At 37.7% G+C, this 15803-nt stretch overlaps 1 protein-coding gene across 1 annotated transcript; it reads left to right on the top strand.

The window, feature by feature from the left end:
• Positions 1–1239: 1239 nt before the first annotated feature.
• On the top strand, positions 1240–14657 carry smox (spermine oxidase). The gene is made up of 7 exons (XM_056729558.1): positions 1240–1360; positions 4992–5226; positions 6256–6482; positions 10750–10923; positions 11764–12463; positions 13474–13634; positions 14136–14657. The coding sequence occupies exons 2-7, from the start codon at positions 5019–5021 to the stop codon at positions 14286–14288; spliced, it is 1623 nt and encodes a 540-aa protein (XP_056585536.1). The 5' UTR covers positions 1240–1360; positions 4992–5018; the 3' UTR covers positions 14289–14657.
• Positions 14658–15803: the final 1146 nt, after the last annotated feature.

A 15803-nucleotide genomic window follows, 5' to 3' on the forward strand; every position in this document is an offset into this window, starting at 1 on the left:
ATAATTCACATTTGAACAAGAATGTTTTCTTGTGCTTTTATCAGTCAACCATTTTCCCCCAAAATCCCAGATCTATACATTTGCCATAAATTGCCTGTGAAAAAACACAAATATCCAGGCAAAGAAAAAGTATTTATTTATATATCTCTATGCACTCATAGGAGCCATGTCAGCATTCATATTTTATGAATATAATAAACATTAAAACCTTATATTTTTTAGTTTACTTTTCAATCATATCTTATACTTCAAGCATTATCTTGTCAAGATTTTTAACTTTTACCCACACCAAATTGAGCTGTGTCAAGGATATTTTAAGCTGTGTGAAAAATGCAGCACATATATAAGGGACAAATGCAATTTAAAAAGAAACATAATGATTAGATACATGCATATAAATATTATACCAAAATGAAAAATACATGTTGTCACAACAAGGACGCATTGATCATTGATCAGCATCGAACCTCCTCTTTTTTCTTGGTAAAAAATGTGCATGCTGTTTATACTCAAACAACTGTCTTGAATCTTGTAAAATGAATTCTAGGTATGATGGGATTAAACCTTTAAATGATACAAATACACATAAAAAGAGAAGCGACATAATAACATTTGTCTTCAGAAGCTGCTTTTAATCTTTGTGAGTAAAGTAAATCTTGTACCCAATAGCATGTCAAATTCTTTAATTCTTTTAATTCTTTAAAGCACACTTTGATTAATTATTTTTGCTTGGCGTAGTCTATCGAGCATTGAGTCAGTCAGCATTTTTAAAGGAAAACTAATGCATAAACAAAATTTTAAAATGTGACATCCTAACCTTTTCTATGGGGAGCATATGGGGGAAAATTGTTTAGGTTGTTCTTTGATCACAATAATGCATATTAACAACATTAAATATCCTTTTGTAAATCCACTCTTATTCTGTAACTGACTGAGAAGATTTAGTTAAATACTGAAAGATCAGTCACAAAGTTATTTCTTTATATAATAGCCTACTGTGTTATTACATGAGTTAAATGAATTAGCTGTACTTTCCCTTTACAATTCACATTATTTGAATAGTTGAACATCTCATTTCTTGGACGACAAAAGTCTCAACAATACTGTATTCTGTCGTATTGAAAAGTAGTGGTGTGCTTTGTGTAGCTTATAGTTGAAACATCCCGTGTGTGACAGTGGAAGAGTGAGTCACGCTCGTATTGGGTTCGCGTCGGTACGTCACAGATCCTCATATTTATTCAGCGAGGAGGCAGCGGCATCGTCCAAACTGGCTGCTTCTGGTTTCAAGACACATAAATACACAGCGAGACACTGCGAATACACAAAGAACAGAGAGGATCGCCGAAGACGATAAAGTCAGGTAACGACCATACGAATTAACATGCTGTTTTATCGATACGCTACCCGAATGTGTTTAAACGTTCAATGTTGCTTACGGTGATATTGAGAATCAGTGCCGAATTGTAAACAGAACTGACTCCCACCAGTGATCGCTTTCTCTCGGTGTTTTATATTGGATCCGGAATGCGTTTTTTTATTTCTTCGTTTTTATCACGAAACCACAGTCTATTGTGTGTGGTTTCATTCAACTGCCTCTACACTGCTTCTTATAATACGGAGTTATATTGGCATGTATACAAATTGACTTCAATATTTGGTAATATGTTAAAAGGTGATAGCAGATTTTATGAAAGAGGTGTTTAAAATGCTAACAGGGATATGTTTTTTTTTTTGGTTATCAATGAAGGCCATTCGCCTATGACAGTCTGTAGGCTACTTACGTGGCAGCGCTGATTCCTCTGGACGCACTTTGTGCCGCTACTTCATCAGCACCAAAACTTATCAAACTCAAATGACGCCTCGGGTCTCGCGCATACAGCTACTTATTATCATATAGCCTACGTGTTATTTTCATTTTACCCTTAACATAACAATATAAACAAGCCACAGACAAGCTTAATTTTGCTTGTCAAAGTTCAAACCAGTTGGAATAAGATTCCTTAAACAAATGCTTCGTAAAAGTCAAGTAAGGTTTATTTATGTAGGCTAGAGCTTTATACAATACAGATCATTTTATAGCAGCTTTACATAAACGAGACAGTAGGTTAACAATATGCAATTGATACTTTGCACTTTACGCATAATACAGTATATCAGTTGTAGTTGTGTTTGATTTTAACAATCATACACACAGACTCTTAGAAAAAATGAACCATTGTTTTATTAGGCCCTATAGTAAATTTGTTGTACCATTTGTATAAATGCAAACATCGTGGTTGAACTATGGTTACTTTAGTAAAGCCATGGTTAATTGTATGGTTTTACTTTAAGGGGCAAATCTTTGTTCTATATTTCATGTTTAAACTCAATATCTTCTAATATGTAAAATTGAGCATTTTTAGAACCCAGAGATAGATGTTTTATCTATAGGTTTTCCTTAAAATGTATTAATCTGTGTCAATTTGTTAAGATTCCAGGAAAGGGGAATTTTTTGTAAATATAAAATAAAGAGACAACATATACAATGTGTCCTTTGTATGCCTGCCCCTCTAGTCTCAAGCTGGACAAAGGATGCTGGTTATAATTTGTAGGTCATCTAGAGATTGTTTGCGACCCCCAGGGGTGGTGTCTGGACAGGGATTATCTTTAAACAGGTCTATGCATTAAATCAGGATATTTAAGTCATTTTTTAAAACATACTTTATAAAGTTTACTGGTGTGCATCTTGAGACAAAACAATTGCACTGATGTATTTTAAGACATGTCAGTACAAGTAGTTTTCGATCAAGACACCTCTAACATTAAAATTAGATTTAAATCCTATGCGGGAAACCACCCCCCGAAAGTCTGCGGGTATCTGATGAATCTGAACCGGTGTTATAGTGTGTTATAGGTTAAACAATGGTGGTTATAAAAGATCCAAACACAGGTATTGTTGCTTAAGGCTTCGGTGCTTAAGGTTTAGTTGAAGAAAATTGTATTCACAAAAAAGGAAGAAAGGGAGCTACAGTGAAGTTAAACAAATATGTGCTATTTGAGGTCGCTCAAAAAGGAGAATTTCAAGTTATAAAAGGTTACTTCCCTTTTTGGGGTCAATCAATGTTTATGGAACAGATTGTTCTGTCAGCACTGAGTAATGTTTAGTTTCGGTCACACATGAAGCAATATAATGGAGACTGGAAACCTATCGATAGTGTGGAACTTTAAAGATTGTAGGGAGAAATTTGAAAGAAACATTTTCATGGATCAGCTTGTAGAATCACTATGCTGGAACAACGGGAAACACTTTATCTTGTATCGACTAGTAGATAAGATCAGTGACCTCCTGCTTTTCCCTTGAAATAAGGCTTAGCACGAGGCAAGGACTTCCTCTTGCGTACAGTATACAAACCCTATCTTCCGTAACCATTGAATGGAAAAAGGGTGTGTGATATTTGTAACGTTTTTAAGTGGTACGGCTGTTTCTACAGCCTACAGCAGTGTTTCAGGAATCTCTGGTGTCTGGTGTAAATATCACAGGTACACTCCAAACCCGTTTAAACGTTCATTTTGAATGATGAATAAAGGTGTTAAATGATCTCAATTTGATCACTGAAAACAGGTATTCGGACACACACATGACCACATTGAATTTGTAGACACTGAAGTGCTCTGATGCGTCAAAAGGGAAGGACAGCCATCTGTTGTGCTAAAATAAGGGTTTTAAAGTGAGTAAATCACGCAATATAGATGTTAATACAACAAGCCCTCAGGTTAACCCTAAACAGTATGTGGTGTTTGGTATTGGTAGGATTAAAAACACTGATTAGATTGGCTATGATCTTTTTCTCGGAACCAGCCCTTTTCAATTCGGGATGACACCCAAGCACCTTTATGTCCGACAGTAGTCTTTTCTATAGCAGTTACTGTTGTGAGTCACAATTTAAACAGTGGACGCCTCACTGATTCTGTCAGTGCAACAGGGACTGTCTCAATGACCTACAAATGCACATAATAACATCATTCCTATATTCTCAGTGTGGACACGAACCGACATTGAAAGAGCTATTTTGGAATCAGCTTGCTCTGCTAGTCAAAACACAAAAGGCACAAAACAGTCTCAGATCAGCGTCCTCAAAGAAAATGTTAGATATTGCTTCAAGAATAAAATGTAAACTCCCACCTGGAGGCCTCAAAACACAGTACAACCAGATAACCTATTCAAATCCTATTCATTCAGATCGTCTCTTCCTTAGCACACGTCAGCGAATATCTTTCCAGGGTACAATGATAATGTTGGCACAACGAGGGTGTGTATGTATGTGTGGGTGTTAATGGATAAATCCAGTGGTACATTTTCCTTTCACTTTGATGAGCCGAAAGATTACAGCGTTACTGATTAAAGTTTTGTTTGGTCTACCGTAATAACATCCTGTATCCATCACCGTATTCCATTATGCCTCTACCCCTCTTCAGGTCCTTGATAAACTTCTCTTATGAGGTCTGTCTAACATCAGGCGCGTCCTTTTCTTTCGGCTGTCACACACAACCTGGTGTGTTTAGATGAAGACGTTGTCTTAAAAGGCGAAACGGAAATGTGAAGAGCACATTCATTTCCTCGTGGCTATCGCAGCGTGATTATTTTCACAGTCCTTTTCCATTCACTGGTGTGATGGACTCCGTATATATACGACATGTTGATTTAAGGCTGATGCTCCGTCAAACATAATGTGCACAGATGGGGAAGTCAAGTTTAAACGAATTGAACACCTTCACCGGTCTGTTTGATTTGTCTGCAATACTTCAGTGGCTTTGTAAACTCACACACTTACCCTACGCACCATTTAAAGTGTCATTTGAGATTGTGCTCTGAATAGGCACTGTGTTTGCTCTTGATTCCTTAAACCACATTTTTAAAGATACAAAGACTATTTTTAGGACCGCGCGAGTTGTTTCTATTATTCGTCTGCCATGTTCACTCTAATAATTCTACCCGTCTCACCCTCATTCAGATTCCTTAGAAGAAGAGCTTGGACGGCATGCAAAGTTGTGAAATATCTTCAGACAGCACTGATGATCCTCTTAGTAGAGCCTTACACAGACAACGACAACCGCGAATAGTAGTGATCGGTGCGGGCTTGGCCGGCCTCGCCACTGTCAAAACCCTATTGGAGAACGGCTTCGCCAATGTCACAGTGCTAGAAGCTGCGGCCCGTATAGGAGGCAGAGTGCAGAGCATTCGGCACGGTGAGAAATTTATCTTTCCTGAAGACATCTCAACCTTATGTTGTCCTTTTTATCCAAAATCAAAACACACTGACTAGTGTGTTTAAATTCCCTAACACAAAAACGTGTTATTTGAAGGTCCAGTGTGTAGTTTTTGGGAGGATATATTGATAGAAATGCAGTGTAGTGTACACGGCTATGCCTTCAAATGTGTATAAAGAGCTTACACAATGGAACGTTATGTTTCTATTACCTTAGAATGAGCTATTTTTATCTACATACACCGTGGGTCCCCTTGCATGTTATTCGCCATGTTCTGTCAGCCGTCAGCAACCATGCAGCTAGATTTCACTGACTGGACCTTTAAAACATCTTTTTAAAAGAGCGCCGTAGGCTCGACTGGAGGGGGGCAATTTCATATTTTTGGCAGATATCAGTTTGCGCATGCATAATTTTTATACATCGTTCTGTGATTAAATTGACAGGTTATTGTTTAAAAGATAATACGAATGTCTAATTCAATTATATGTATTTAGTATTTAATTTTTTTAATTTTTTAATTGTCAGCTGGATATTTTTGGGAAAAATCTGTGGGAAATGCCCCCCTTGCCCCTCCCTAGACCCTGGTTGCTTATTTCTCTTGATGTTGAAATAATGTTTATCATACAGTTTGCAGGGTTTACATTAAAATGCTTCTTTATGTGTGGCAAAATATTCGCCACATGCAAGCTACATGCGACATGCAATTTGTTTTATACAAATTAAGTAAATCAATAGGTAACTTTAAAGTTACTTTTAAAGTTACTTTAAAGAACATTTACATAGGCCTATTTACTGTTTACTATTTACCTATTTACTAATTTTTAAAGACATTGTGAATCATAAGTCGTGATCTGCTTGACTCTGCGTTGAGATGTATTTTTGAGTTAAACAGAATATCGAATCATAAAAATAGAAATATGCCTTCATTCATACATTCACCTTTATTCTTTAATGAAAATTAAAAATTCTGACACTACCTTCATAACAAGCTCCAACTCCTCTCTACAGGTGAAGCCACTTTGGAACTTGGAGCAACCTGGATCCATGGTGCGAACGGGAACCCTATCTACCACCTGGCCGAGGACAATGGGCTACTGGAGCACACCACAGAGGAGGAGCGAAGCGTGGGTCGCATCAGCCTATATGCCAAGAATGGTCTGGCCCACTACCAGACCAACAATGGCAAGCGCATCCCCAAGGACCTGGTGGAGGAGTTCAGTGACCTGTACAACGAGGTGATGAAAAGTACAGTACAGTACACCCAATGAGCTAGAGCATTTTTGGGCCACTATACTATACTATAATAATCTATAGGCTTGGATTTATAAATCTCCTGGAGCTGGTAGAGCATTGTCAACACATAAACTAATAAAATGTGTGGCTTGAATTGCTTTAGGTATGTATAATGTAAATCTGGTGTATGCTTCTTGCCGCTTTGCTCTAAATAGGGACATTTGTATTCGTCTCACTTTACAAAGCTGTGTTTCAGTGCGATTTCTCTTAGATACTGGAGCATGTAAAAGATTCTGTTGTGCGAGCTTTCCTGAGGATGGGAAGGGCTCATAAATCAGGGATATCTTTGCTCCAAACTACAGATTATATATTGTGTCTTCACCAGAGTTTATTTTTGCTCATTGGTGGCTTTTTCTAAGCTTAGGAGACATTGTTGTGATTCTTCATATGTTTCTTGATAAAGAGCAGTTTATCAGATATTTCTACTAAAATTCTTTAGGAGAAACAAAAATAGACGCAAATGAGAGATGTCTGAGAGAGCCAAAACCGAGATTGTGGTGAAGGAAGCTTGGGAAATCTCTTTATTGTCTCATTTAGGTATCTGCATTGTCTTCCTGGATTTCTCCTAAAATCCATTAGGAGAATTGAAAGTAGACGCAAGTGAGACATGAGAAAGTTATGAAAAGAAGAAAAACTGGAGAATTTTTTTATTTTATTTTTATGATGATGATGATATTGTTTTTTAACATTCATTGGACATGACCGAAGGATGAGAGACAGCAGGAAGAGGAAGGTAGGCTTTAGCCGGGATTCAAACTCGTGCTGCCGGAGGTGATGCCGTGCTGCGATGTTGATGTGCTGCCCACAAGGGTATGTTTCTGACAGGGAGTTACCTTGGATCAGTATACTAAGGGCTGATTATTCTCTTACATGTCTCATTTATGTATCAGCTGCCTATACTTAGTTGAATAGTTACTTTAGAACAAGTAGTAGTTGCCCTAGTAAAAAAACAATTCATTTAAAACACATTTATTTCATATTAAGTATAGTTTAAATGTATTAACATATTTACTGACATGACTTACTGATGTAAATTTATAATCAAACTTTATTTGGAGTACTACTTATACACAATGGACATTTCTTTGTATTTAGCCTCTGTTTTAATACCAATGTGTTCTAATGTCGCGACATTTAAAGTGTACCTGAAGTATACTTGTCTTTCAATAGTTCCACTTTAGCACAATCAAATACACTTAAATTTATCTTTAGTTGAACTTCAGCCCTTTTTCTGCACAATTAAAGTATATTAGGTACAAAATTAGTTGTTCCAATTTAGCATACTTTTAACCCAGAAATACCAATTTAGTATACCACAATTAAATTCTTATTGTATTTTCATTAATGACATAAATGGTTTTGCATACTTAGCATGAAATAAATGTATTTCAAATAAATGTAAGTATGTTTATTTTTCTCTAGGGTAAACAAAGGGCAATCAGTCTATACCAGACTTTAAAAAATGATGACTAACTTTGAAGACTAGTCTAAGAAGTTTTTGTAAACCAGCCCAAGATATCTTAAATTTCAATTTAGGTGAAATGTGTTAAATTAGAATTTTTAACTAATATTGTAAATATACTGCAAGAATGACCAAATGCAAAAGCTCCAAAAAGTGATTTGGAGTTGTTCCCTGTGTCCCCTGTAGTTGGCTGGTGCTCCTTTTGACATAAATGAGGTTACATTAACGTCACATAGAGACTTGCTTGAGTCTCATGCTTCTCACTTGTCTCCTGAGTCAAACACTCTCACATTTATCTCCTCTTAAGTTTCATAAGAGATCTCAATAACATTTTACACTGCGCTCAGATTATTCTCCATAGCTAGAGACTCTATCATTCTCACATCTGTCTCCTCTTAATGTTTATGAGTTCAACGACTTCACAAAGTGTGCACCAATAAATAATCGAAAAAATACGTAAAAGTGAATACTTCTCTTTATTTGTTGATACAATAAGAAAGCTGTATAATTTAAGTGCATATGCCACATTATTTATTGGTAGAAATATGTACTGTACCATATGCTGTTATCAGAAAGAAAAACAGGATAAGTAACCATTGAGATTTCTTTGCTGAATGGCCAACCCGGTATTGTTGGAATGGCACATTAAATGGCTCATGTGTCAATCCCCATCTAATTTGATAGTTAATCAGAATTGATTTGATTATTTATAAGACTCTCTTCAGAAACTTTAGAGGTAATAAATGTTAGTGTTTCTTTCTCAGGAGAAAACTCTGAGCACAGTGTGAGATGTTGGCCGTATAAATTCTGGGTGTAGATGACTCGCCCCTAGATTTTGCAACATGGAGAAACATAATCCGGCTTAAAGAGGAACTTTTCTGATGTAGAAATTGAATCTTTAACCTTGAAAAGCGGAATCAAAGGAAGTAAAAAAACAGTTTGGAAAGACATCACTACTGCGGTCAACAGCATCGGCTTAGTGAACCGAACTGCAGCTCATCAGGTTTGTATCTTTTATTGGATATATATATTTTGTTAACATCACCGCAAATGATTGTTTCACTATTATTTTTACACTGAAAGTATTATCGTTTTAAGTTGTTTAGGTAGTGCATTTAAACAAAATTATAATCTGTCTTCATTCTTGAAGAACTTTGTTTGAGTTAGCCTACATCAATGTGTTAGTGTTAAACGAATGTAGATATAAATGACTGATCATTTTTGCGCCGCAATTATAGAATAAAGTTTATATTGTAAATGTTTTTACAATTTTCTTCATTTAGGTGAAGAAAAAATGGTCTGTGGCAGAGGAGACAGATGCATGTTTCTAAAGAGGATAAATGTTTAAAATCTAATGCTGCTAATCTTGCATTTCAGGCTTCTTAAATCAAGCACGCACAGTTTTGCTTCATTTATAGTTTTCTCTTTCAGATCTGTCGGAGGCAAGACAACCCCCACAAACCAGCCTGGAGCCTGCCACACAAAAGCAGGCAACCTCGAGCTGTGACCCAGTGCGCGTCTTTCACACACACCCAAGCACATATAAACATCGCACAAATAAAAAAAACATTAAAGCATGCGTGTTGTCTGTTTTCATTAGAATGCATATTTGTCAAACAAAGAAGCTATAACCTTGCAAATAGATAAACTTACCCATTGAATGTAAATATATTGTAGTTTTTAATGTTTTATTTTAATTGTGAATTTTAATTGTCGGAAATTATCTTAGTAGTCTAAAATCATCCGTTTTTTTTCACCAAAGCAACCGTTAACCCTGTCAATTTCAAACAAAAAAAATCATATAATTAGGCTTGAAAAGAAAATACTTTATTAATGTCATGAAAATAAGAAATCGCTTTGGAATCTATTTTTACATTTGCAACCGCTCACATCCTTATTGATAAATGCGAAGTATTGCAAAGTTTTCTGGCGTACGATTGTTTGATAAATGAGGGCCAGTATGAGATGTTACGGAGATCTCTTATGAAACTTTAGAGGGGATAAATGTGAGAATGTTAGAGTCTTTAGCGAAGGTGAGCACAGTGTGAGATGTTATGGAGTCGAACATGTCTCAGGAGAAACATGTGAGAAGCAGAAGACTTAACCTTATGTCTCAATTTGATGTTCACTTGATCTCATTTCTGTCTAGGAGAAAGATGTGAGATGAGAAGATCTCATGTTTGATTTTCCTTTCCTCTGGGCAGTACTGTATGTACATGAAAGGATCCCAGAGGAATTTGCGCCACACCATTTTCTTTCGCTTTGGGACATATTTTGGTTTTATCTAAAATCATTGATGGTACCTGAAAATACCACTTATACACTTACACCGTAGGTACATAGTATGTGCATGTAGAACAGGAGTGTAAAATAAAGAGGTACTTTCCACTGAAAGAAGTCGTTTAATCTCTTGATTCTGTGCTTGTGTGAAAAAGTCGTTTTTCCCCTCAGAGAAAGCATATTTCACTTCTCGCTCACAGCTGCAAGGCTAAAGTTCAATTTTTGCACAGTTGTTACCTCGTCTTGAACCGCTGCTTTCTTTCTCTCATATCGCTCCCTCAATCTTTCTCTGGTTCCATCTATTTTGTTAAATAAATGCCTGTGGCTACGCAGTGCATACAGCGATTATACAGAGAAGTCTATGCAACCACTGCAACCAATGGAATTAAACTCTTGATCGTGGCAAACATACTGCCATGATCTAATGACTTAAAATACCCCTGGTTTAATCTCCTTCTCTGGTACAGGTGTACGAGCTGACTCAGGAGTTCTTCCAGAACGGAAAGCCAGTGGGGGCTGAGAGTCAGAACAGCGTGGGGATCTTCACACGAGATGTTGTGCGCAAGAAGATTACTCTTGATCCTTATGACTCAGAAAGCACCAAGAAACTCAAGTTATCTATGCTACAACAGTACCTCAAGGTGGGCAGTTCTTTAATCTCCACATTTTGGTGTGTGCATATTAAAATACTAAATACTCCACAATGTGTCATATTCACATATATCACATACTACTGAAGGTCTGATTATGAAAGGCTATCATGTCCACCAGCCCTTTAACAGGCCAAGACACGAGACAAAAGCACAGGGAATTTAGTTCCTGGTATTTACTGATTTACTGCTCTTCAATGACATCAGCACTGTCGCGTGTGTTCTCACATTTGTATTACAAGTCTTGTCAGGCTCACCCAAATTACGCATCCATACTTCCATAATACACATATTATGGAACACATACATCCATAATCCATACTTCACATATTGTCGCAGTAGCGATTTCCTATTGTGAAATTCAAAACTTTATAGCTCCACTCTTAGAGAAATGGATTCCAGCCCTACTTCATTTTTGTCATTACTCACAATATGTTCTGGATTCACAATGAGCTTGTTATGGCAATCAATCATTAAATTAATCCTCTTCATGACGTCTCATGTTCTGTACTCTGTTATTCACTATAATTCTGATTCAAATTCTTTCATGAAAGCTCTGGACTATTGAGGTAAAAGCAAGATTTTATGTGTTATACTGTAATGCAAGAGGTCATGAGAGGAAGGTGCAGAGGCAGAAAAAGCTCTCAGCTGGGTATGTGCCTTTATGGCCTCGTTGGTTTGTTTAACTTCAGGAACTGTAACCTTAGAATACAGAGCTGAAGCATTTACCGTGACGGCACGAAAACAACTGTAAATCCAAATTAACACATGTAAAGAATTCTCATATTTACATGGATTTGGTGCTAAGAAGTATGTTCTTGGGTTCTTCAGGTGGAAAGCTGCGAGAGCAGTTCCCCCAGCATGGATGAAGTCTCTCTAAGTGAGTTCGGGGAGTGGACCGAGATTCCCGGCGCTCACCACGTCATTCCGGTGGGTTTCATTAAAGTCGTCGAGATCCTAGCTCAGGACATCCCAAACCGAGTCCTTCGCCTCAGCAAACCCGTCCGCCGCATCCACTGGAACTGCAGTTTCCAGGATGCTAAGGAAATCCCCGACCAGGCCGACCATAACCGGGATGAGCGGCCCAGCCCCCCTCCGGTCTGCGTGGAGTGCGAAGACGGCGAGTGTCTGCCGGCAGACCACGTGATCGTAACGGCTTCTCTCGGGGTCATGAAGAAGGCTCACGAAACGCTTTTCTCCCCGGGCCTGCCTCAAGACAAGGCGCAGGCCATTCAGAAACTGGGCATTAGTACCACCGACAAGATCTTTCTGGAGTTCGCGGAGCCTTTCTGGAGCCCTGAGTGCAACAGCATCCAGTTCGTCTGGGAGGATGAGGCGCAGCTGGAGAGCCCGTCGTACACGAAAGAGCTTTGGTACAGGAAGATCTGCAGTTTTGACGTGCTGTATCCGCCCGAGCGCTATGGCCACATGCTGAGCGGATGGATCTGCGGAGAAGAAGCGCTGAGCATGGAGACTTGCGATGATGAAACCGTGGCGGAGATATGCACTGAACTGCTGCGCAAGTTCACCGGTCAGTATGTGCGTAAAGATTTGTGTACAGGTCTTTTAGTTTTTAAAATAAACAAATAACAGACAATACAGTACAGTACCCGGGTTAAAGGGACAGTTCACCCAAAAAATAAATAGTTGATGGTAAGGAATGCAGCTCAGAAATTCCCAGTGACAACAATTCCCAGTCCCAACATTACTGCAAACAGTACTGAGTTTACTGTTGTAACCCTTTAGTTACAGAACACGTACTTTGTCAGAGCTCAGGGTCAGCACATTTTCTGTCAATGACGTCACCTGGCTGTCGTGCACCCTAACTAGGTCAGTAGGTCTTAATCCAGTTCCAGGCACTCTATACCATCTGCTTGAATCCTATGTATAATAATTAGTGTGTTGATTTGGATTTGGTCACACCTTAGCAGTGGTAACTGAAACATCTGCTAATTCCTCATGCATGACAAATGTAAGTCAAATTAGTTGGGAATCCATTACAATGAAATCCTTATATGGCTTGATGTGTACAGTGACTACACTATATGTACAAAGTATTCTAATGAACCTTAGTCTATTATGTGAGCATCTAAATGCGACAGAATATAATGATATTCCACAGAAGTGTGTGTTGCTTATTTTATACCAACAGTTTGGGAATGGCCCTTTTCTACATGACAATGGTTCTGTGCACAAAGCAAGGTTTAGAAAGAATTGACTGATTCAGTCTAGTACGGAAAAGCTTGACTGGTCTGCGTAAAGCTAAGTCCTGAACCCATCTGAACACCTTTGACCCTTCCAAAGCAGCTGCAACTAACTAAGATGGAAAAATAATTATTAATATGGTATCGTATGGTGCAGGATTGGTTTTGATTGGAACTGTTGAAAAACATAAACATGTTTATTAGAAGGGGGTGTCCCAATACTTTTGCCAATATAATGTATTACCTCATCATTCATCATTTGGTCTACTGGTCTGGAGTTTTGATCAATTGGTGACCAAAATATAAATTCAATTACTTACTTTTGATGTTTTAACAGGGAACCAGAATATTCCGAAGCCACGGCGAATCCTGCGCTCCTCTTGGGGAAGTAATCCCTACATCAGAGGGTCTTACTCCTTCACGCAAGTGGGTTCTAGCGGCAGAGATGTGGAAAAGCTGGCCGAGCCAATGCCTTATAACAAGAACACAAAGGCTCCAGTGAGTGGACATTCGTTTGATTTTGGGTTCTTTTTATAAGAAAAGAAAAGTAGATTTCAAATTTATTTTTTTAATAGAAAACATCCTGTTAAGAGCCACTTTGATCCCCGCTTCACCATTTTTCATTGTTTGAAATGTACATAATACTGTTTATAACGCCGTCGACAGGGAATCTGCGACCTCCCGGTGGTTTTTAAATGTGTCATCTTGTGCTGTGTCTATGAGTCAGATGAGACGACGGTTTTGTTGCACAGGGACCAAACAACTGCGTGCAGACACACACACACACACACACACACAAAAAGAGGCTGGCAATTAGGAGGTTAAAAGGAACGGTCCGACCCCATAGCGGTTGCTGTGCAAAAAGAGCAAGTGGCTAGAGACCTAAAGTGTGAAATTACTTTTCTATAGCAAAAATAGCTTACCGGCCTTAAGGCGTTACTGTTATAGAGGAAATGATGGTCAAGCTGACTTTTCTTTCTTTGTTTCATTTCTCCAAAGCCTCTACAGGTGTTGTTTGCTGGAGAGGCCACCCACAGAAAATACTATTCCACTACCCATGGTGCTTTGCTGTCAGGACAGAGGGAGGCTAACCGCCTGATCGAGCTGTACCAATACTCTGTGGGAGCAGAAACCACAAAGCCTGACGTTTAAAAGAAACAAATTGCAAGGAAAAACAAGAACCACTTACTAGTGACAAAAACAATTGTGTTTTGTGCTATCTGTATTTTAAATGAGTAAATCATGTATGAAAACCTAGTAGGGGCATTAAACTAATAACAATAAATCCTCTTTATACTGTACTTAGATTAGCAATTCTGTAGATTTTACTTGAGATGTACTGTACGAGGCTGCCAATGAAGCGGCATATCTGGTCTTTATCATTTACTTTAATTTTAATCAATGTTAATATGTTTATATTTAACAATTTTTGTAAGTGCCTTCTGTATTTAATGTTACGTCCTTAAAACTTAAAACAAAAAAGACTTGATATGAATAAAGTGTATGTTCATGTGACCCAGATGGATGAGTTTTGTTTTCTTTTGTTATATTCTTTCTTCAATATCAAGAAGTATTTTTTAACTCTTGCAAAGTGAACAATGTGGCACTTGCTTGGAAACAGTTCTCAACTAAGTTCTCTTCTGGGTTTTTAACACCCGTGCTTGTGCTGGGAAAGCTTTGAGACTTATCTGCTGTATAGAGTGAAATGATGACTTAATATAGAAAAAACACATTTTTTGAAGACCCCAAAGTGGTTTGATGAACTTTGTTTCCTAAATATTATTGGCATATGTAGACTTAATGTTATGTCACAGCTGTGACGATTTGCTACTGTAAGCAGGCTGTATTGAGGGTGAGATATTGGAAGAAATATAAAACAAACTGCGCATACACCCCATATCTGCTGAAGGGTAATTTAGAGACAAATGTATTTATATCATTACACTGGCATACACATGATCTGAAATCTAACACTGAATGCACAGGTGAGCAACAGCAATGATAAAACATCACATTAAAACACCACCAGCCACTGGATGTCTTTGATTCACAAACTGAGTTCATCAATATAAGCCAGACTTTGGACAGTCTCCTCCATCGAGGCATTTGTGAAGGTGTACCACATATCAAAATTACTCATTAAAAAAGTAAACCTCAAGTTACTTACCATTGTTTCAGTGTACAAAACGAAGCGTCTTAACTCCACCCCATTAGACAATCAGCCAATCAAAATTGTTTAATCTGTACACGGTGGGAGTCGTCTTATCCGCGTTTTTAAACGCAAACGCGTATACAATAATTAGGTTTATTTAAAACATGATACAAAATCGAGAGAAAAAATAAAAACAGAATTCAATAACTTAGATAGATGATGATATGGTCAGATTTGCCTTAACAATGCTTAGGTTCATTAAATATGAATATAAAATGCAACTTTGAAAGTCATTTTTCTCAGTGTTTGTAGAGTAATTTAGCAAATTCCTCGCATTCATCGGCTAAGATCTCTTGTGGATTTAAAGCATGAAATGTCTTGGTTGCCCATTGCTAGTTTAGGGTTTGATGAGCCATAGTAGCGTATGTTAATTATCAATAAATAGACATAATACCCGGTACTTTAAACTAAAACGAAAGTTTGAGCTGTCTTAACTGTAACTAATTTAATTTAAA

The sequence above is a fragment of the Triplophysa dalaica genome, chromosome 2, assembly GCF_015846415.1.
Source record: "Triplophysa dalaica isolate WHDGS20190420 chromosome 2, ASM1584641v1, whole genome shotgun sequence".
Taxonomy (NCBI): domain Eukaryota; kingdom Metazoa; phylum Chordata; class Actinopteri; order Cypriniformes; family Nemacheilidae; genus Triplophysa; species Triplophysa dalaica.